The sequence below is a fragment of the Talpa occidentalis genome, unplaced genomic scaffold (assembly GCF_014898055.3).
Source record: "Talpa occidentalis isolate TD23 unplaced genomic scaffold, MPIMG_talOcc4v2.1 talOcc4.10, whole genome shotgun sequence".
NCBI lineage: Eukaryota > Metazoa > Chordata > Mammalia > Eulipotyphla > Talpidae > Talpa > Talpa occidentalis.
The window spans coordinates 88,345,019-88,367,834 of record NW_023600993.1 but is presented as its reverse complement, the minus strand read 5'-3'; the positions used below and the strand labels follow the sequence as shown (position 1 = coordinate 88,367,834).

Below are 22,816 nucleotides of genomic sequence, written 5' to 3'. Positions count from 1 at the left end.
AATTATCAGATAATTGCTACAATAAGTCCTTAATAGATCACCCTGCCACAATGTTTGTTTTTAAAATATAGATCATGTTGCATTCCCCCCAAACAGTGTTATCATCTGTCACATATGCAGCCATCCTTCACCCCAGAATGACACAGCAATCTGGACTAGGAGGCTGATGACCGACCTACTGCTTTAGTGGAAACAAGTGGTCCTTGACATCCTTCACCTAGGAAGGCAACAGCACCTAAAATAGAAATTCGGGAAACACTGGCTAAAATGTACAAGACCAGCCCAGATGTCAGCTTTGTATTAGGATTCAGAACTTGTTTGGGAGGTGGGAAGACAGCTACTGGTTTGGGGATGATTTACAATTCCTCGAGTTACAAAAAAAATGAACGTAGAGACTTACAAGACACAGCCTGTATGAAAAGAAAAAAACCATAAGAAAACAGAGAAAGGAACCCAAGAACAGAATGGCTGGTCTCCCTGCCTAGGGGTTAAGTCTCAGCACTATCACCATGAAGGCCTGAGTTCAATCCCGGCCAGGGAGCTACCCACATGGCGCAGCAGAACTCTCCTTTCTCACCCGCTGCTCCCCCCAGCAGTGTATTTCAAGTCAATCGGCCTGTTCTGTTCCCCACTCTGTCTCTGGTGAATCCTCTCACCCCCTGCACCTCTGGCCTATACCCCAGTTCTATGCATAAATAAGTAAAATTAAAAAAAAAAAAAGAACAGAATGGCAAAAAGTAAGCTGGAGATTGTACAACAGAAGGAATAAAGATTCTAAATTAGGGGCTTTATCTGTGCAGATTTTTCATGCGAGGATTAATAAAATCTTTTATGTGAAAAATAAATAAAAATACATTTGTAGAGTTGACCTCATTAACATGCAATCATTTTGCTTTTAAGGCAAGACCTGCCATCCTCAAGAACTCCAGACATTCAGAAGGGATGTCAGCTGGCTCCCAAAAGCATGCCTTGCAACCTGCTCAAGAATAGTGGCAGCACTGGCCAGAGACTGACACTGTGACGGGTGAGTGTCTTGTCTTATAACCTCAACATAGGTTCTTAGTACCATTGCATAGCTATTGAATATCAAATGTATTTATGCATTTTATACTATTTCAACACGAAGCTCTACCTAAAAGAGGGTATTTTCTTATGTGATCATTTCTGCCCTCTATGCTAAGTTAAACACATATTTCATTACGTTGGACAATTGTTCAACTAATGTGGGTTGAATAGCCAATTTGTGCCAGTTTCTGATCTGGGATACAGAAAACACGCCCACGGTGGTCTCTGTCTTCATGGGGGATTCAGTCTGTCATGAAGACAGACATTGAGCAAATGTACGTGAGAGTGTGGGGTGCAGTGCAAGAATCGCAGGTGCAATGGCGAGGCTGGGGCTAAGGGTGAAAGGGAGCCTAGGGTGCGACATTTAAGGAGGTAATGTGTGACCCTGAGAGTAAGAGGCTTCCCATGGGCTGCACCGTAAGCACTGCCATGTCCTCACTCTAGTTCCAACCCTGGCAATCAGAATGGTGGAGATGGAAAGGTGACTCTCCTAGTGAAGGGAATGGCTTTGAAGTAATATTCCCTGGCAGGGGCTGCCTGCTGTATCTTTGGACACCAAACAAATGAGCCCTTTTCTGTCAAAGAGCGATTCTCTGTTCTTTGGGTCTTGAAGGAAAGGAGAGCTGACCTGCTACCACAGTCAGCGCTAAAGGCAAGAATTCTTGCACAGGACACTGGGAATCAGCAGACAGGCACGCCGTACCAGCCCGGCCAGTGGGCGGTCCAAAAAGGACTTTGAGTCATAAAGGCCCGGATCCAAGCCACAGGGAAGGTGGAGGATATACTTACATGGTGGCCAGCAGTCCCTGGAGAAGTCCAGGCAAGAGCCCAGAGGTGATGCTAGTGCGGGGTCCTGCTAGGTTGTTTCTGCTGCCCACTGCCCCTTGCCTCCAGGCCCAGCTGTCTAGACTTCCAGTATGTTTTGTGAGCTCCATGTTATCCTCCCAAGAAATTCTCTTTCTGCCCTTGTGATCTCTGGTGAAATCTAATCATATGTCCAAGAATAAACTTAAAGTGTTTCATCATCAAATCTGTTGAGGGAATCTTGCTCGATTCCACCAAGAACCACTGTGAGATTGGATGTCAGAGTGTGGGACCATCTCACCTGACAGACAGATCAAGGGATCAGCAGCAAAACTCAATGTACAAAGGCCTCAAATATGAGGAAAGAGGAGGAAGGGTGTCAACGTGGGACTGAGAGAATGACCCTACGGCAGTGAAAAAATGGAAGCTTTGCAGGACAAGAAACAAGGGCCCTTGATGACTCGATATGATACGTGAAGACAGAGCACACTCAGTCTTGTGTCTCTGACAATGGTAAAGCGTGAGAACTCAGGAGACCTGGTGGGTGACAAGTGACACTCTTAGGCTTCAAATATTCACAGAGTTAGCAAATATTTATTGCTTTCCTCTGTGTTCCAGGCACCAGGGATACAATGGTAAACAAAACTGCCAAGATTTCACGAGATCCAAATTCTCTAGGGCAAGAAACAAGTAAATGAACAAAATAATTACCGCTTACTGGTCCATTCTGTTCTCCCTCCTACACACATACCACACCCCTTCCTTCCTTCCCTCCTTCCTTCCTTCCTTCCAAGTATAACTACATGGAACTGCCAGACGCACACAGAATTCAGCCAAAAGTGATTTAATAAAACTGTGAGATCCAATGATGTCAAACCCAAGGTCGGATAAGAAGTGTCAGACTTCAGAAGGCAATCTCAGGATTCGGTTATGCTTGAGGATCCAGATTTGACAGGCACATGCTTGGGATTTATACAGCACTTAGACTCATTACTGCATAATATATAGAACACTTCATTGTCTTCGCAATTTGTTCTGCACTTTCCCAACTTACTCCAACACTTCTTGACTGAAATTAAAAGGGAAGGAGTGGGGCCTCCCTGGTGGCGCAGCGGTTGAGCGCTGGGTTGCGAAGCTGCTTGCAGCCTCTGCAGCGCCGGTTCGATCCCCGGCTGCTCCCCGGCCACTGGGTGAGGGTCCCACATGGCGCGCAGACCTCTCCTGCCACCCGCTGCTCCCCTCAGCAGTGTACTTCATCAGTCTGCCTGCTCTGCTCTCCGCACTGACTCTGGTGAATTCTCTTACATGCTTCTGACTGTACCCAGTGCTTGTATAAATAAATAAATAAATCTTTAAAAAAAAAAAAAAAAGGAAGGAGTGGGCTGGGTAAATCTCAAAATAAAGCAGACAGTTGGGGAAGCACAGCTGGGCAGGTCAAAGACCAGTAAAGAAGACAGTAGTAAGGGAAATATAAAAAATATATGTGGGGATGAAGCTCTCACAAAGCATCCTCCAGGTTTAGGGGAGATTATAGGCCACTATCCTTCCTTTTCCTACCTGTGACCCCAGTTACAACCCCAAAGCCCTCCCCCTCTAAAGAGCCTGGGACTTATAGGGGCTTCCCCCGCCTGGCCACCTCCCTTCAGGGAGGCTAGAGGACTCCCTCTCTCCAGGGCTTCGTCTCCCCCATAATATAAGGTACACAGGTGTCCAGTGGTGATTAGTAACCTTTACCTTTTCCTTTTCCCCTTGGGTGCCCTCTCTGACTTATCAATGAGAGGGGCCAGGAATCTGAAATACACCCATCTTGGACATCTCCACTCTCCCAGGGTATCATCATACTCCCTTCTCCATAACATCCTGGGGCTTTGCTGGGCTCAGCCAAGGTAATTAGGAACAGCTGCACTGAGGAAACTACAACCTAGTTAGACCAGATAAAATGAGGTCATTGGAGAAAGTAGAATCAGAAAACTTCATAATCAACAATTCAGGGACCATATTCATGGAGGCAACAACAGATCAAAATTTAAATCCCTAAGGAATGGTTTTACACAAATCTTCCATTTTCTCTATACTCTATGTTCTCTATACTCCATGCACCCTTTCCCCAAGGTCATCATGTTCAAGTTCTCCAGAGCCAACCAGAGAGAGAAAGTCAGAGCTTTCAAATAATGACACTGGAAAGGTTACCTGGTACCAGGGAGCTCAAGTTTCCCATCAACTAGAGACATCATCTGAAGGCCCCTGTGGAGCCTGCCAGGCCATTCTTCAAGATCAAGTTGTTAGAGCCCCCAGAGCTCCCTGGCCCACCCCTTTGGGGAGATCCTGGTTACCTGGGGTGACCTGAGTCAGGAGCAGGGTCACAGTCAAAATCAGGAGAAGGAGCTTCATGAATGACGAGGGCTCGGTGAGGAATAGGAGGCTTGTGGCCTGGCAAGGTAAGCAGAGGTGTCCATTCTGGGCAGTCCAAGCAGGTATTTATTGCCCCAAGGAGCATGGCACAGCCGTGATCAGCGAACCAAAAAGGAAACAGTCATTTGGGAATAAACTGGCAGGCAAGTAATCAACCACACTGGATGAGTGGCTATCGGATATTACCGCCCTCTTCTGCACTTCCAGAGGAGGCAAGAAGAGGGGAGAGGTGGAGTAGAAGTCTTAGCCTACTCTTTGAAGATCTAGGTGGGAGGTTGGGGGCAGAGAGATCATTGATTTTACTATTAATAAATTCAGTTCTGTAAATGAAGAGAGAGAGATCAGCAGAAAAGGAGTGACACTTGTATGTTCCTTGGTCTCTTTCCAGCAATAAGGACATCTTAGGATGTCCTCGTATATTGGTGGTTCATTTTAAGGACACTAAAGGGTGGACAGAAGCAGGGAAAAACCTTGCTAACTCCATGCCATTGCCACTGGATATTAAAATGTCAGCATTTGTGAAGTGGGATGAGCAGGAAAGCCTAAGTCTTTACCTTTAACTGTGCATGTTTAAAAAAACAAGTAGCGGGCCTCCCCTGGTGGCGCAGTGGTTGAACACTGGGTTGCAAAGCTGCCCACAGCTTCTGCAGCACCGGTTCGATCCCCGGCCACTGGGCAAGGGTCCCACATGGCACACAGACCTCTCTTGCCGCCCGCTGCTCCCCTCAGCAGTGTACTTCATCAGTCTGCCTGTTCTGCTCCCCACTCTGGCTCTGGTGAATCCTCTCACCCTCCTGCACTTTTGACTATACCCCAGTTCTTGCATAAATAAATAAATAAATCTTAAAAAACAAAACAAAACAAGGAGCACCCTCTTTGATGGCAGAGGAAAGACCATTTACTTTTATTGTGGCATTTATTATAAGGCATGGTAGACTGCATTATTGCTCCATTTCTTTATTCCACCTGACTCCACACATTTACCTAGGTCTCAGTGATTCAGAGACTTCTGAATCTCTCAGTGCTCACCACACTTCTTCAAATCAAGGATAAAAATTTCAGTCTCAGGTCTAAGACCCAGAGAGCTTACACAGAATCCAGGCTCAAGGACAGACCCCTCTGTGCCTGAGCTCCAGCAGGCACAGAGGTGAAGTGACCCCACCTTTTTATCAGAGTATGTTTCCAAAACTATCCCTGTTCCTAGATCTCCCACTCTTCCAGGGATGTCTTCACGAACTTCTTACCTTTCCTGTTACCTACCCTTTCAAGAAGCTGCTCTTACCCTCCAAACTTTATTTCATTTGTCTCCTTTCCCAGGAATCACCCTCTGCTGTCACCATCTCACGTTTTCATCTCTCCTGGAAGAAGCTTCTCTAACCTCTCCACTCTCCAAAACTGTCCAGCCATTTTTAAATTCTCTTGTGCATTGAGGACTAAGTTGTTAGGGAAGTGCTAGCAGAAGAACTAAGAGGGTTCTTGTTCCTAAAATGCTTACAGTTTCTTTAGGAAAATGGAAAGTCAACATTTTAAAATGAACTTCATATCCTTCCAAATATACTCAAGAAGTTTAATAAATAAATCAAATTTGATTAAGCAACTACTATGTATAGGGAACTCTACTGAGTACAAGAAATACAAAGCAGAATAGGGTACTGTCCCATAGTAGTAAACTATATTAAGATAAATTAGGCTATGATGCGGGAGCTAAAAAAAAGAATGTTGATGGCTGATAAGAATAGTTTACTTTTCACTCATCTGCATACCCATTACCGGTTGGGTGAAGACACTGCCCCACATCTTCTCACTCTGGACTCAGACTGAATAGCCTCTCACATGCCGCTGACTGCCATGGGAGAGGACGAGAGAGCCCTAAAGGGTCTTGAACTGGCCCTTATGTGCCCCGACCTTGAAAGCAGGATGCAGGCGTAACGCCCAGCTACAACAGTGTCATGGCCTCACCCTACCACAAGGGCTCAAAAAGTACGAGCCTATCACAGGCCTAGTATGCAGAAAGCCAGCAAAGTCTGAGGGACAGCATTAGTGACCTCCAAATACATGGCCACAGTAGTCATGCAGGATGATCACGGGAATAAAAACAATGCAAAGTAGTCTGTGCTGAGTCAAAATCAAAAAACATTGCATGGGCCTCCCTGGTGGCGCAAGGGGTTAAGACGCAACCTATGAAGCTGTCCGCAGCCACTGCAGCACGAGTTCGATCCCCAGCCAGGGAGCTACCCACATAGCGCAGCAGACCTCTCCTGACTCGCCTGCTGCTCCCCTCAGCAATGTAGATCCGCCTGTTCTTTTCCCCACTTTGTCTCTGGTGAATCCTCTCACCCCCCCCCAACACACACACACAACTCTGACCTGCACCCCAGTTCTTATATGTATAAATAAATAAATCTTTTTAAAAAATTACAGCAGAACAGAGGACATCACCCAAGGCCAGGGTGGTCAGGGAAGCCTTCATGGAAGACCAGTGAGGCTTGAAGGCAGATAAGTTTCAGAGAAATGGCGTAGAGGGGGAGGATGTGAGGGGCCATTCCAGATAGGGAGGCAGTGTGAGCAGCGGGGTAGTGGCAGGAATACTTATCAGCCAACTGGGAACAATGCACATTCTGCCTGGCTACCGCTAGGGAGTTCATGCGCCACATTATGCTAGAGAATTGCACAATTGTTAGAGAATTTTAATGTCCTTGAACATAAATCAAAGAAAGTTAGACTTGGTTTTTGGGCCAAAATCAGGAAATTGAAGGAGGCTACATAGGTAGTATCTAGCTTCTCCTTTTTCTCTTCCCATTTTAACCTGATAGATTCATTGGAATCTGCTTGATATGTTGAGTTTCATGTAAATTTTTACATTTAGAGTTTTCAAAATGTCTGGTGCTAGCAAGATGGGGCCCTTTTCTTCTTTACTTCTTTTTCCTTTGTCTCCTAAAGTCTTTTGCTATTTATAAAAATTACTTCCTCTGCTTTGTATTCAGAGAAATTCACAGGTAAAGAATTCTAACAAATACACTAGAAGTGTAGGTTTACCATGCAACTGAGAATAAAAATTTGCAGAGCTTATGGTAAAATAGACTCATAATAATTGCTAACAAAAATCAAAGGATTTTCTGCATGGGGTTGAATGAACCATGGAGGATACATACCATTTTTAATGATTTTTTGTTTGAAATATATTTTGTTTCTCTTTGTCCAAAAACTTCTTTCTATGAGTGGAGTTATGATGTGCAGCCCTGGTAAGATACAACTTTTCATGAGCAGGACTAAAACATTTGCTTTCTCTCTCCCTAACACCCCAAAATGTGGACTGTTAGTGAGTATTCATATTTCTCATGGCCGTGTGCTTATATGCATAAATCCAACAAGACTCTCCTTTCCCCTGTAATAGGCTTCCAGGAACATGGCTATATTACTGGGCTTTGGCTAAAATGTGCTACCTGCACTCGGGAGTCCAGATTGACCTCAGAATCTTTAAAGAAAAGACAATCTGAGTGCCTTACTGCAGGGTTTTAGGTCTAACAGGAAAAAAGGTCACCTTTTGGACATCTTGGACCTTCAGAAGAGAAACTTACCCAAAGATACATGTGTTACATACCAAAGAGACTTGGCATGGCCTGAGGTCTGAGATGCTAACAACTTAAACTTAAGATTCCTTATGAGGAGTTCCAGCAAAGCAGACTTTTTAAAGTATATGGATTGTATTTTGTTCTTGTTGTGCTTATGCAAAAAAAAAAAAAAAAAAAAACCTGGACAAGTTTATTGGCACTAGACTTAATCTGCAAACTAATTTTACTATAATTATTTGGTAGAATTGGAGTGAAGGTAAAGAAAAATATGTTTCAACTTATACACAAAGGAATATTGCTCAGCTATCAAAAAAGATACACTCATGCAATTTGCAGCAACATGGATGTAGCTGGAAGGGATCACGCTCAGCAAAATAAGCCAGAAAGAAAAAAAATACCAGATGGTCTCACTCATAGCAGGAATTTAAAAAAAACTAAATAAAGGACCAGGGAAAAGACTAATTATAATAAAGTAAAAATCAAAATCAACAAGCAACTATAAACCAGAGACACTACAGGGGCGAGGGTGGAGGGAGTAGGATCAAAAGAAGGGGTGGTGGGAATTGTATGAGGACTGTAACCAAGATGAAATTGCATACATTGTGCAAAAATGAAAAATGATGTAAAAAATACATAAAATAAAATAAAACTGCTCCCAAAAAAGCTATTTAAAAAAAGAAAGAAAAATATGTTTCAGTAATTTGTTTAGTGGACTTCAGACTCTGGTTGTCTTAAATTATTTACGAGGTCTTTTTTTTCCATTCTCCTGTAAATTGGACTGGATTCTGAATTTTTCTAATACCTGGTTATCACTCTACAAATTAACCTTTCCAGACCGCCCCCCATATTTTTTTGCTTCAACTGATTGAAAATTAAGACTATTTTTCTAAAACCTATGAAAATTGGTACTGTGGAATATGAACTTTAGAGAAATCACCAAGATGACTGTGACTAAATAAGGGGGTTACTGTTTTCCTAACACCTGATGGCATCAAACTGTAAACAGGGAAACAACAGTCTGAACTTACCCATCAGAAGATGCTTCAATCTGAATCTAGAAATCTCCCTTGGCTTCTCTCAAGTTTCTTGAATGGACTTGCTTCAATCTTTCAATGATAATGCTTCCTCTTTAAGAGGAAGTACCTCTTTTTTAAAAAAAAAGATTTATTTATTTATGCATTCAAGAGCTGGGGTACAGGCCAGAGATGCGGAGGGTGAGAGGATTCACCAGAGACAGAGTGGGGAACAGAACAGGCAGACTGACTGAAATACACTGCTGAGGGGAGCAATGGGTGAGGCAGGAGAGGTCTGCTTCACCATGTGGTTAGCTCTCTGGCCGGGCCAGGGCTCGGACTCGTGCTGCAGAGGCTGCGGATTGCTTCTTAGTGCATTGCTTAACCCCTTGCGCCACCAGGGAGGCTGTGGAAGTGCCTCTTATGTTTGCCCCAGCTAAGGATGCCTCTAGGAATTGCACTGACATCCCCGACTATTCATTGGGTTCAGTTGTCTGACATGGCTTGGTTTGACATTGTCTAAACAACTGGTGTGGTTCAGTTGTGGAATGGCTGGCATAGCATGCCATGGAACATCCATGCCATGGAACATCCTGGACAAAAGCATTAATGACATCCTCCTTGTCTTGGGGTAGGCACACTGTGCTGTTATTTTTTCGTGTTGCTTCTGTGATCTGTACACAGCTGCGTCTCAGCACCTAATTCCCGGGTCTTCCATCTATGTGGCATGACCACAGGCATGCCAAACTCCCCTTACATGGAAATTCAAAACAAAAACATCCTTTTCTTTAGGAGATCACGCTGCCCCTTCTCAGCAGGAAGTAGTGTGCAAGGATGACACCCGCACCTCATCTTCCTGATCTTAAAATGAAAATTCTTTTGAAAGAAGAAAGAACAATTGTTCTCTCTGAACCAAAAATGATGACCTGCCCTCTGCCTAGGCAGCCACTGCACTATATTCCTCAAGGGTGGTGGTGGGCTGGGTCGCTTGGCAATTAATGACGTATTTCTGTTCCCTTTGAGGATGGTGATAATGTCAGTGCCTGAGAAACACTGGTGCTCATTTTAAATGATAATGCAGAAAAGCACAACTATTCCAGAAATGCATCAACAATTTCATGTACATTTTCTACATTGTAAGGGGGAGGGAGCTTTAAAAAATCTGAAAATAAAAACCCAAATCCAAACAAAAACTTAAAAAATAAAAACCATGTGTATATATGGTTTTGATGACTACTTAAACTAAATCTATGAAAAATAAAATTATTTTAGAGAGAGAAAAAGAAGTAAGAATCAGGCCTGGGAATAAAATGCCTTCTTGGTTAACTCTTTAACTTCTATAATCACCTCAGAAATTAGGACCCTGTTATAATACTGTCTACCCCTAGTTTTTCAGTTGACATTCAAATAGATATAATATGCATTTCTGTTTATGTTATCAATGGTCCTGGAGGCAAGGAGCTGTTTGCAAGCTGACATGCAGACCAGTATTTAACCCCAGCACCTCTATATGTTAGTTATTTGAGCAGCATTGGGTAAATCGCACCATCAGCCTAAGCTCCAGTTTCCCTATCCATAACATAAAAGTGATGATATTATCTGCCTCTCGAGTTAGTTAGAAGGAATTTGTGAGGTAATGAATGCACACCCAGCACATAGTAAGACTAGTTTCCATTCTTCTGTGCACTTCCTTACCTATGCTTCTTCTGTGTGAGCTTGACTGTGTATACTAAGAGACAGGCACAGAAGTCAGCCAAAGGTATTTTAATAAAGCTCAGGAATCTACTGAAGGAATCCCTCAGACTGAGGGCAGGGTTATCTTTATCTTTGTGCCCTCAGGTTTCTAGCACTAATTAACATCAGTGTACATGTGGCTGGAACTTGGGTTTCACACAGCACAGTGTCCCAGTCATGCAGAAAACAAACACCCTTTCATCCTTGTGGCATTTATCACGACAGAAGCCATGAAGATTCCAACATCTTTCAGTGCTGCCTGATATAAAGAGAAAAAAAGAAGGGCATCAGTACTATCCCTGAAAGAAAACAGGTCCTGGCTTGAGAGAACTAACAGAAAAGGGGACCACAGAAGGAGGAAGCCCTCTAGATTTACAGTGTGGTGGTATAGTCTCATGTCCCTTCTGGGCCCCATCCCGATCCCGGTCCTACTAGAATGTTCTTTCTCACTGGTTCAGTGGATCATAATGATTAGTACCATGGACTGTTGCACACCTAGCACATAGTAGGTCTAATTTCTTCTCTGGATTTGAAATCAGCCTATACTACAAACCAACTAGAAGACCTTAAGCAAGTTACTTCCCTTCTCAGGGCATCAATTTCATCCTTCCTAAAAAAAGAAGATATAGCACCTGTCTCAAACACAATGAAATTGTGTTTTTAAACCACTAACATTAAATCAATTCAGATATGACATGATGAGACCTTTGAAAGAATTATAAATTTTTAAAAATCACTTCATAAGTAAAGACTAGAAGAAACACATAAACAAATGCAATAGCTAATGGCTTGAGATAAATACAGGATAGGGAAAAAAGGACATTTTAATAACAAATAAAGAAAGGAAGATAAAAAGGAATCAATGGAAAGTTACAAATATTGACAAGAGACAAAAGAAATCCAACATACAAATAGGAGCCACGAAAGGAGAAAACAAAATCAGAGAAATACAGTAAATATCACAAGATGCATTCAATAACTTTTCTCAAATAAAAAGCAGTTTTGAAAAAATACTAAGAGTTATTGAACATTAAAGAAAAAGAATGTGTTAGGCATCCATGTCAAGAAACAAAATGCAATGAGGGAAAGAAAATTTAGCTACATTTAGACTTTTGACAATGCTTTATGCCAGGAAAAAAAAATGGGATCACATATTTAAAATACTCAAGGGTGGGGGCCTCCCCTGGTGGCGCAGCGGTTAAGTGCTGGGTTGCGAGACTGCCCACAGAGGGTAAAATGTAAGCAAAGGCTATTATATCCATCAAAACCGACTTCCAAGTACAAAGGACAAAACAAACTGCAGTCAACATACTGAAATTCAGGAAATATTGTCCCCATGAGTCCATCCTAAGGAACCTGCTAGGGAAAGAGTTTTAATCAACCACACGAGAGGATCATGGACACTGGACAAGTCATGAATACAAACTTCTGTAACATAACAGCTTGTCCCAACAGCAGTATGGTTGCAATAATTATAAATATTAAAGAGAAAATATAAATGTAAAACTAGAATTAAGGAAAGGTTTTAAAAGGAGGAAGAAGCATGTGTAATGGATGTATGCTCTGACAATACAGATACAATACAATATAAAAATGGAAAGTATATAAAATATATATTTATTTTAAATATATATTTAAATATATATATTTTATATTATATAAAATAATATACTTATATTATTTTAAATAAAATACAAAAATGGAAGAATAATGGTGGACGCATATGCAGAAAGCTAAGTGATTTAAGGGACTACTTTGAGAAAGGGTCATTATTGCCTCCCTTCCCCCTCCTTTTCCCACTAGTCCACCTCACATACCAGACCTCCTGCCCCTGACCTCTGCAGCTGACCAAACAGTGTGTGAGGCAGGGTGGGGGTGACGATGAGGGAAAGGTGTTGGCGTTATAGTTGGTGCTCCACCTGCCAGCCCATCCTCCAGACCACTCATCAAGACTACTGTCCCCTCCCTCCCGCCCCCAGAGAGGTCTAGGTTACCTGGAATGGCCTGTGACAAGAGCACCAGCACAGCCACAGTGAGCAGAAGAGACTTCATGATCAGGCAGCCCACAGGTTAGTCTCAGGTCTGGCAAGCTTTCAAGCAAACGGAGGAGAGTGTGGTGAATTCTCTCCTCCCTCTGCTCAGCTGGGACACGTGCCACTTACACGTGCCCTCAGTGCCCACAGGCACAGTCCGCCCTGGAAGAGCCTGCCTCCCTCAGTGATGTCTCGTCACTATCCCGACACTCCCACACCCATAGTCAGGCCATAAAACCCTGATCTGAAATGCCTCTGCTTAGTCGCCTTCACTGCTTAGTGTCCAGCAGGGAGAAATCATAGGCAGCCAGTCGTGACTGGGAAGGGGAACCTGGAGGCCTGAGGTGGTAGCCTCACAGTTGAGAATGGAGTGAGCATAGCTGACTGGCCTTCGAGTCTCACTTCTCCTGAGGAAAAGCCCATGCAAGTCCCCTTGGCCCAGCTAACAAAAGGAGAGCACAACCCCCTCCGGCCTTCTCACCGCCCTGGCAACCCCTTCAGCCTCTCTACAAGGTCAAATCCTCGGCCTTGTGGCGCCAGAGTCATCCAAGCAAGTTGTCTACTACGTTCTCAGTAATTTCTAAGACTTCTTTTAAGATTTATTTTTATTTATTTATGCGTACAAGAGCTGGGGTACAGGTGCAGGGGGTGAGAAGATTCACCAGAGACAGAGTGGGGAGCAAAACAGACTAAAATACACTGCTGAGGGGAGCAGCGGGCGAGACAAGAGAGGTCCTCCTGTTTTCTGGTTATTAAGCGTACTTGCAGCGACGCTTGGGACCCACTGCTGTGGGGAGACTGAAAGAGCAAAAAGGGGAAACGTCTCAGGCATGACAGGTGCAGCCCCCACAGCCAGGCCAAGGGTACTGACAGGAAGAGAATGAGTTTTCAAAACCTAAGCGTTCAGAAGAGGGGCCTTGAATAACTTGGTTCTTGGGTCTCTGCAGTGAGGCCCGGTGCCTGGTCAGTCACTCAGATGATGGGGCTGTTGGGGGGTTACTTCTGAGGGCATCCCTAGGCTGGTGCTGGGAGCTTCATCTCACATCACCGTTCTCCTCTCAGTTTTGGCGCCAGCCACTTCATAAGTCTCATTTTCAAGGCCAACATAAGCCTTTGCACAGACTTCCCTCTCCCTGGAACACCTTTGGCTCATCTGCCTGCTGTTTGGGGGCTTTATTCCTCCAAATAGGGCTCGGTATCACTCTGTGAAGTCTTCTCGGGCCACCAGGGCTCCGTGTGCGTGGCACCCCCTTGTGGCCCTCTGGTTCCGGGGCTCAGAGCTGGGGGAGGACTTGTTCTGAGGATGAAGGACCTGGTGGCCTGATTGCTCCCTGCTGAGCGGGATGAGGACATTTGTGGTGCACACTGCGGGCTCAGCAGGCGCGGGGGCAGTACCCGTTGGCAGCGGAGCGCACACGTGGGTGCCATCTCTCCTGGCTGGCCAACGGGAGCGTGAGCCCGGGAAGCCAGAACTCTCCCCCATTCACCTCCCGACCGCTAGACACGCAGCTCCACCCTGGGCCTCTTCCCGCCATGAAGCTCCTCTTGTTGACTTTGGCTGCTCTGCTGCTCTTGTCCCAGATCACGCCAGGTAACCTGGACATCTTCATGGAAGGGGCAGGGGCTGGAGAAGGAGACCCAGCACGGAATATTGTGGGGGGAGAGGGGAGGACAGGCTGCCCAGGCCCCAGAAGTTCAGAGCCGGTGGAAGAGGCGCCTACACCCGCAGCAGGTGCCAGATCTGAGACACCCACTGCAACACCCGGAGCTTCACTCTCAGCCGCCCCATCTGGCACTCCTGGGGGCATGTATAGGTGGTCTAGTGGGGAGAGAGTGGAGGGGTGGGCGAGAGAAGGAGGAACAGTCATCAATAGTGACCCTTCCATAGAGTAGTCCCCGGAATAATCTAGGCTTCGTAAAGATGGCAACCTCCTTAACAAGAGAGAAAGGTCATAGTCACAGGATGTTGCAATCGCTGTCTTCTCTGTTGGGAGCTAGGACAGCAGGCATGAGTGGCATGGGCCTGGGGGAGCTCACCAGGGGAGACAATAAAAGCATTTACAATCCAGAGTGACATGAGCTGTGATGGGGGAGCCAGGGGCCTGGGGCGCTCCTGGGAGGGACTGCAGCGCTGAGCGTGAATGTAGAGATCAGGAGGGGAAAGAGAAGATGCAAAGGTAGGAAAGGGAGTTCCCGGCAGAGATCAGCTTGTGCAAATGTCCAGATGTGGGCGAGAGCTTGGTCTCCTCAAGGAACTGGCACAAAACGGAGGAGCAGGTTAGGCATGGACGCACTCAAGGGCCAGGTGTTGATTGATGGGCCTTGAATGCCGGGTGAGGGAGCCATGTTCCAAGCCAGCCCGAGATACCTGGCTCCTCCTGCTCACCTGGCTGAAGCTCCTGGCCACCCCAAGGCTTTCCTCTAACCTTTCCGGGCGGGGTTCTGGACAGTGCAAATTTCCTTAAGCAAGCTGACCCCGGTGTTCTGTGTGCCTGTGGCCAGTGCCTGAAACACCACTCACTGGGGGCAGAGAGGAAAGCCCCCAACCTGGATTAAAAACATCCCCGCCATTTTCTAATTCTGCAGACACCCCCCACCCCCAAACAAACAATCAGCTGCTGGGGTTCAAATTCCTCATTTCTCAAAGAGCTGCAATAGCATGTGTGTAGTGTGGGGTTGAGGGAACAACTTTGAACACACTGAAATGTTGGTGTGTGAAAGAATGTAGCTTCTTTCTTTGCTATGACTCATCTGAATTTTCCCAGGACCCTGCATTCTGCTGATGGGCAGTTTGGGGACAAGGGAGGAGGGGAAGGGGGCTGTGCCGCAACTCTGCGTTAATATGGTCATCTTTACTGGTTAAAACAGTTAATTCAGTCTCTTTTGCATGAACACACAGTCTTTCAGAGCTTCTCCCTTCTGCTTTCCCTCTTCCCAGGATAGTTTCTGGGTTTAGGGGAAAGTAACTTGATATATCACTAATTAATTAATTGGCTCATTCAATAATAGGCTTGAACAGTTTCAAGTTCCAGGCATTGTGGCAGGTGAGGTAGACCAAATTTACATTGTACTGAGAGACTAAGAAAATAAATGTCACATATGGAATGTCAGGTGATGTGTAAAATGAGCAGAATTACAGGAAATGGCATAGCGAATATTAGGGGAGCTGGATTTGCCACTTTAAGGGGTGCAAATGGAATGACTCACTGTGACCTGAGGGTTATGTGGGTCAACCAAGTGGATTTGTGGGGGAAACATTCAAGCTGAAGGGAACATCCAGTGCAAAGGCCCTGCGGCAGGAGCATGTGGAATATGCTTTGGGAAGGGTCCTGGACTAGACCTTCACTGACTTCTGAGAGGAGCCCCTCTTTGTGTGTGGTGAGTGAGTGTCCTGCTGGCACCTGGACCCCATGACTGAAGACATCTCCTGGTCTTGTCAAGAGCCCCACTGACTCTGAGGTTTCATCTCAGCCAAATAGTCCATCTGCGCCCTTAGTTTAGGCCATTCATACCCCACTGCTTCTGCACAGGGTCTACCCTTGGCAGGTCCTTCAGGCTCTCTGCTTGTGTCTGGTTCCCTGTCTCCACCAGAGATGCAATAGAACTTGGGAGCCTTCTGGGTACATATATATATATATATATATATATATATATATATTTTAAAGATTCATTTACTTATGTATACAAGAGCTGGGGTACAGGCCAGAGATGCGGGGGGTGAGAAGATTCACCAGAGACAGAGTGGGGAACAGAACAGGCAGACCAACTGCAATACACTGCTTAGGGGAGCAGTGGGCAAGTCAGGAGAGGTCCGCTGCGCCATGTGAGTAGCTCCCTGGCTGGCTAGGAATCGAACTTGTGCTGCAGAGGCTGCAGATTGCTTCATAGTGTGGTGCTTAACCCCTTACGCCACCAGGGAGGCCCCTTCTGGGTATATTTTATGCTGTGAGAGAGAAGAGGGAGATGTTCAACCACTTCCCTCAGGCATTGATGAAAACAAAACAAACAAAAATAAAATTATGAACAGACAATGTTAGCCAAAGTAAAAAAGGATGAACCAGTATGGCTGAACCTGGAGAACATTATGCTAAGTGAAAGAAGTCAGACACAAAAGGCCACATATTACATGATTCCTTCAGCATATGTATCCAGAACAGGCAAATTAATGGAGAGGAGGGCCCATTTATAGTGGCGCAGGGCTGGGGGAGAGAAAGTTGAGAATTTTTTTTCTATGGTAACACCAACCACATGTGACTGTATTTATTTATTTAAAAATTTGTTAGGGGAAACATTGATATACAGCATTGTACTATGATTTCTGCATAGACTACATTATCCTCACCAGCAAAAGTCTGGAAAACGAGAATTTCTGGCGGGTGCAGCAGTTCATTTTGGGATGATTAAAGTGTTCTGGAATTGGATGGTGATGATGGTTGCACAACACTGTGGATGTACTTAATACCCTTCAACTGCACACCTAAAAATGTTTAAACTAGTCATTATGACACAATTATTTTTTAAAAGTAAAGAAGGAAAAAAAGAGAAAGGAGGGCTGGGTTGAAGGCCAGGGAAGCGGAGAACCCCCCACCCACCTCTACCCCACCTCCCACCCCCCCCACCCCGCCCCATCTGTTTTAATCCTTTTGCATCTTTTCCCACCCAAACCTGTGTCTCCTCTTAGATCTGACAGTGTCCCTATTCTTCTTTCTTTTTCGTGTCAGGTGGCACCCAAAAATGCTGGAATCTTCATGGCAAATGCCGCCAGAGATGCTTCAAGAGGGAGAGGGTCTATGTTTACTGCACGAATAATAAATTGTGCTGTGTGAAGCCCAAGTACCAGCCAAAAGAAAATCCATGGACTTTTTAAGTCCTTGGAGCCTCAAGCCATGAAAATGCCACCGGCGCTACCCTGAGGTTGACCCCAGTAGATTCCTGAGCTGTATCAATAAACGGCCGCTGAGCCAACCCTGTGTTTGCCTCTCAGTCTCCCCCAGTGGCTCTCAGGAGGTCCGTTCCGGTGGCCCCTAAAGTCAAGCTATTTCCCCCTTGCTTCTGCTTCCTCAAATTTGACTCCACCCCTCCTCCCACCAGCCACCCTGTCCATTCTCTCTTCAACCTTGACTTTTTTTTTTTCTACATGGGGAGGAAACCTCCCCCCAACCCACCCCCACTCCCAACCAGAGGCTTCAACCTTGACTTTTAATAAGGCATCTTTTCAGCTTCAGCTCCAATTAAAAACAGCTTTATTCTCTGCATTTCCTAATTTGAATTCTTTTTTTTTTTAAGTTTATTTATTTGTGCATACAAGAGCTGGGGTATAGGCCAGAGATGCGGGGGGTGAGAGGATTCACCAGAGACAGAGTGGGGAGCAGAACAGGCAGACTGACTGAAACACACTGCTGAGGGGAGCTGAGACAGGAGAAGTCTGCCTCACCATATGGGTAGCTCCCTGGCTGGCCGGGGATCAAATTCATGCTGCAGAGGCTGCACATTGCTTCATAGTACAGTGCTTAACCCCTTGCGCCACCAGGGAGGCCCCCAATTCAAATTCTTAAAACAGAAAATCTAGTTGATCTAGTGCATCATGTTGGGCTAATCCATTTCACAGGTGGTCAGCCAGCCTCGGAGATTAACTCGACTTGGGAGGCACCCACCTCCTGTCCAATCACTTGTGCCTGGGGGAGAGAAAGGGGAGTCTCCTGGTCTGAGGGTGTCTGTCCCTTCAGTCAAGGCTGTGATTGTCCCTTCAGTCAAGGCGGAGAATATAAATGGACGAGCCATGCCTAGACCGGTTTGCTCACATCTCCATGCAGGCTTCCATAAACCTCTGTAGGGGGAAGAGTCTGCTCTTCTCCCCATGTAATGCTGAACGCCTATGCTTTGAAGAAAGTGAGCATCAGTGAAATATAGGGCCTTCTTTAAAAAAAAAAAAGAAAAAAAAAGATTTATTATATTTATTTATGCATATAAGAACTGGGGTGTAGGCCAGAGGTGCACACAATTCGCAGAGGCTGGTGACAGACCGACAGCACTGAGACTAACACCTGCACCACCAGGGAGGCCCAATATAGGGAGGACTGGGCCTCCCTGGTGGTGCAAGGGGTTAAGACTCAGCACTATGAAGCCTCTGCAGCACGAGTTCGATACCCGGCCAGGGAGCTGACCCACATGGCGCAGCAGACCTCTCCTGTCTCACCCACTGGTCCCCTCAGCAGTGTATTTCAGTCAGTCTGCCTGTTCTGCTCCCCACTCTGTCTCTGGTGAATCCTCTCACCCCCCGCATCTCTGGCCTACACCCCAGCTCTCGTATGCATAAATAAATAAATCTTAAAAAAAAAACTCAGAGGACGAGAACAACCTTTCTCCATCGCTTCTAATCTGTTGGTCCTACTAATCTGTTGGGGAGAACTTGACGTTCACTGGGCCCTTTTAAACCGAATGCTCCCTCTATAATAAATATTGTGTAATTCTTCCTTTCTGTCCTAAAATTAAATTCACAAATACATTAAATTACATAATTTCAAGAAAAATCAAAATAAGCCCTAACTATAATATAAAGGAGGAGGAAAGAAATGATTTTATAATAATATGTATGTCAGTGGTTAAATACTCTTAAAGACTTAATAAAATAGTCAAATCTTGTGCCATCTCAAAACTACCCGGAGCATTTCTATCTGTATCCTGAGAAGGTGGCATTTCCAAAACGGTGAACAGCTTGGGAAAGTTCTTGCCAAAACAAAATATAATCAGACCTTGATTTTCACAGTAGTTTCATTCCAGGAAAATTCAATGTGCAAAAATTACTAACAAAATAGCCTTACCTCCTGGGTTCAGGGAATAAACGTGTTTCGTGCCAACATAAATATCGAGCACAACAGTTGGATTTTGTTTGGGAAATGTGTCAATCTTCATTTTCCAGGATAGTCACACACTGCAAGACACTTAGCCTTCCAGATCTCCAAACTAAGTTCCAGTACGGGTCCTATTCATTTTCACAAACAAAAACCACCACCAAAAAAATGCTCCCAACAAATTCCCAAAATAACCACTTGAGGGCAGTATCTCCCTTTTGAGTACCATTGACTCGCCATGGACGTCCTGTCCCTGGCTGGAGCTGCTTCAGGAGCACAGATAACTCAAACTCAACTGCATGCGGTCAGACAAAAAAAAAAAAAGAGATAGAGAAATAACTTTTTTGAGTCTTATTTCCCCTCTGCTCTGAATGATTTATATTATACTTTCATATGATATTTATATATTTTTCTCAATCTTATTTGCTTAAAGTTTAAGATTGTATTTTTTTCTTGAAATAATTTAAAAAAACAATTTCCCACCACCATCCCTATACCCCAGAGGCCCTTACTGTTTCCTCTGTTAACCTCAGAAGTTTCATTCTGTTTATTAGTGACTACTAGAGTTTCAAAGGATTTTGCTTTGTCAAATTATCTGCTATGTAAACATCCAACATTTGTCTTTGTCATTTTGATTGCTTTACTGCTCATAATTCCCTTGAACTCCTTCCATCTTGGTGTGAATAGCAACGTTTTGTCTTTCTCTATGGCTGAGTAGTGTTCCATTGTGTGGATATCCCATCTTCTTAATCCAGTCTCCTATCAGTGGGCACTTAAGCTGTTTCCAGGTGCTAGCTATTGAAAATCATGCTGCAATAACACTACTTATAATAGGTAAAACCTGGAAACAACCCAAATGCCCAAAAATAGATGATTGGATCAAGAAGATGTGGTACATATACACCATGGAATATTACACAGCAATCAAAAAAGATAAACTCATGCCATTCACAGCAACAAGGATGGAGCTAGAAGGAATTATGCTCAGTGAAATAAGTCACAAGGAAAAAGCAAAATATCAGATGGTTTCACTTATAGCAGGAATATAGGGGAAACAAATAAGACGTCAGTGTAAAAAATGATAACAATACAAAACACAACAAAACAAATTTTATCTCACTTATAAATCAGAGACCTCCTGCAGGGGAGGAGGAGGGAGAGGGATCAGAGGGAGGGAGGGAGGAGCACAGGGGACTGAGGTGATGGTGCATGGATACATGGGGAAGGAAATTCTGTGGGGACTACACGGGGGCGGGGAGAGCAAACATTGTTTAAAAATGAACAATGATGTAAAATATATATAAATAAAAAATTGGAAATTTTTTTTTAGATATAAAAAAAGAAAATCATGCTGCAATAAACATTGTGGAGCATATAATTTTTCAGTTCATGGTTTCACATTCTTTGGATAGGGGCCCAAGAGTGGGATTTCTGAGTCATGCATACAGTATTTCCATTTTTAGTTTTTTAAGGTAAATCCAGTTCATTTTCCAAAATGGCTGTGTCAACATACTTTCCCACCAACAGTTTAATAGGGCCCTCTTTCTCCACATCCTCTCCAGCCTGGATTTCTTTTATTTCTGTAAAATAGCTGCTAAAATATCAATATTTGCCCACTCTATATTAGGTTGTCCTCTTACTGATTTTAGGAGTTCTTTATGTTGATATATTCTGGAAATGAATCATTTGTCAGATATATGTATTACAAATATGACCAAATAAGCCAGAGGAATCCCATCTTGAGTCACTGCTGAGTGGGTGGAGTCGGGCATTGTTGGTGCCTGCGTAGTAGCTAACACACCTGGCAATGAAGCACCTGGAACATCATTGTGTGATTCTGCTGGAGAGAGATATTTATTTGTCACAAAGATAGCCCCAAAGCATAATCAACCAGTTCCTCTGGCGCATCACCAGAGAAATATGATGTGTTCTATTGATGAAGGAAACTTGCTGTGCTGTCAGTCTCCAGAAATGTGACTTTCTGATTTTCAAGATTAATCGACAACTGTTGCATGGCCCTTAGGCTTAAATGTAGCCCTGACACAATAGATAATTCCAGTCAACACCCTGATATCAGAAACCCAGGTGGGGGCCTCCCCGGTGGCGCAGCGGTAGAGCGCTGGGTTGCGAAGCTGCCCGCGGCCTCTGCAGTGCCCGTTCGAGAGGGTCCCACATGGCGTGCAGACCTCTCCTGCCGCCCGCTGCTCCCCTCAGCAGTGTACCTCGGTCCTTCTGCCTGCTCTGCTCCCCGCTCTGGCTCTGGTGAATTCTCTCACCCTCCTGCGCTTCTGACTGTACCCAGTGCATGTATAAACAAAACAAACAAACAAGCAAACAAATGAATAAAGAAAAACATGCCTCTATTAAAAAAAAAAAAAAAAAAGAAACTTACCTTGAACCCCCCCCTACAATTATCATAACCTTTTTTGTTCTTTTCCTTTCTTATAAGCCCAAGGTTATCCACCTGAGCAGGAGAATGAGAAATTCCTCTAACCTCCACTGTAATTCTACAATAATAGAAGACTCTGCTGCATGTGGAAATATATATATACATGACAGAAATACATGTCTATTACATAAATAATAATATATGCATATATGTACACATCCTAACAACAGGTATACAAAAAGGTAACAGAGACGATGAAAGAATGGTGAAAATTTTTAAGCTTATCTGGCTTTTATTTTCCCACATATTTTCTAAACATATTACTCAAGCAATACAAATTGGAAAATTTTAAAGAAATTTTAGGAGTTACTTTCATGCTATAAATCTTATTTTGAAGGAATGTCCAAGCACATATGGAAATGTTCATGATATACAGAAATGAAAATATGTCATTTTACTTGTAAGTCACATTTAACTTTTTTTTTATTTGTGGGTATTTGTGTGTTGTGAGAATAATGATGGTTTTTGTTTTCTTTTGTTTCTGTTTTCTAAGTTTTCTCCCCCAAAAAATGCATTACTTTTGCAATTAGAAAGAAAATGTAACTTTAGAAGCGCAGATACAGGTAAGTCTGAGAAGCAAAATCAAATACCAGAGAACCAGGAAGGAGTCCAGCGCCAGTGTTTACTGGGCTCATGCCCTGAACAATCACTCCGCTAAGATGTTCCGTTGCCTTACAAAAAAGGAGAGGCTGTGAGGCCGCGGTTAGCATTTGGCAAAGGCTGACTGAGATGCTCATTAACTCAGTCATCCACTGAATCTGTGGGAAGTATCTGGGGAGTATCTGATCTCTGAGGTCCCCCCACTCACCTGGCCTAGCTTGCACACCACTAGCGCCAGGGAACTGCCTTCCTCCCAGAACTTCCTCTCCATACTGGTCCATCC

The 22,816-nt window shown here is 44.3% G+C and overlaps 2 protein-coding genes across 2 annotated transcripts; one reads left to right on the top strand and one right to left on the bottom strand.

Annotated features, from left to right (window-relative positions):
- Positions 1-2,033: 2,033 nt before the first annotated feature.
- LOC119234480 (beta-defensin 121-like) lies at positions 2,034-13,057 on the bottom strand. Its single transcript, XM_037497454.2, has 4 exons — positions 12,595-13,057; positions 10,562-10,859; positions 4,203-4,299; positions 2,034-2,938 (listed from the first exon to the last, which is right to left on the bottom strand). The coding sequence occupies exons 3-4, from the start codon at positions 4,258-4,260 to the stop codon at positions 2,787-2,789; spliced, it is 210 nt and encodes a 69-aa protein (XP_037353351.1). The 5' UTR covers positions 4,261-4,299; positions 10,562-10,859; positions 12,595-13,057; the 3' UTR covers positions 2,034-2,786.
- A 969-nt stretch (positions 13,058-14,026) lies between these two features.
- On the top strand, positions 14,027-17,880 carry DEFB123 (defensin beta 123). Its single transcript, XM_037521227.2, has 2 exons — positions 14,027-14,224; positions 17,355-17,880. Exons 1-2 carry the CDS (start codon positions 14,167-14,169, stop codon positions 17,498-17,500), a joined length of 204 nt encoding a protein of 67 aa, XP_037377124.1. The 5' UTR covers positions 14,027-14,166; the 3' UTR covers positions 17,501-17,880.
- The last annotated feature ends 4,936 nt before the right edge of the window (positions 17,881-22,816 follow it).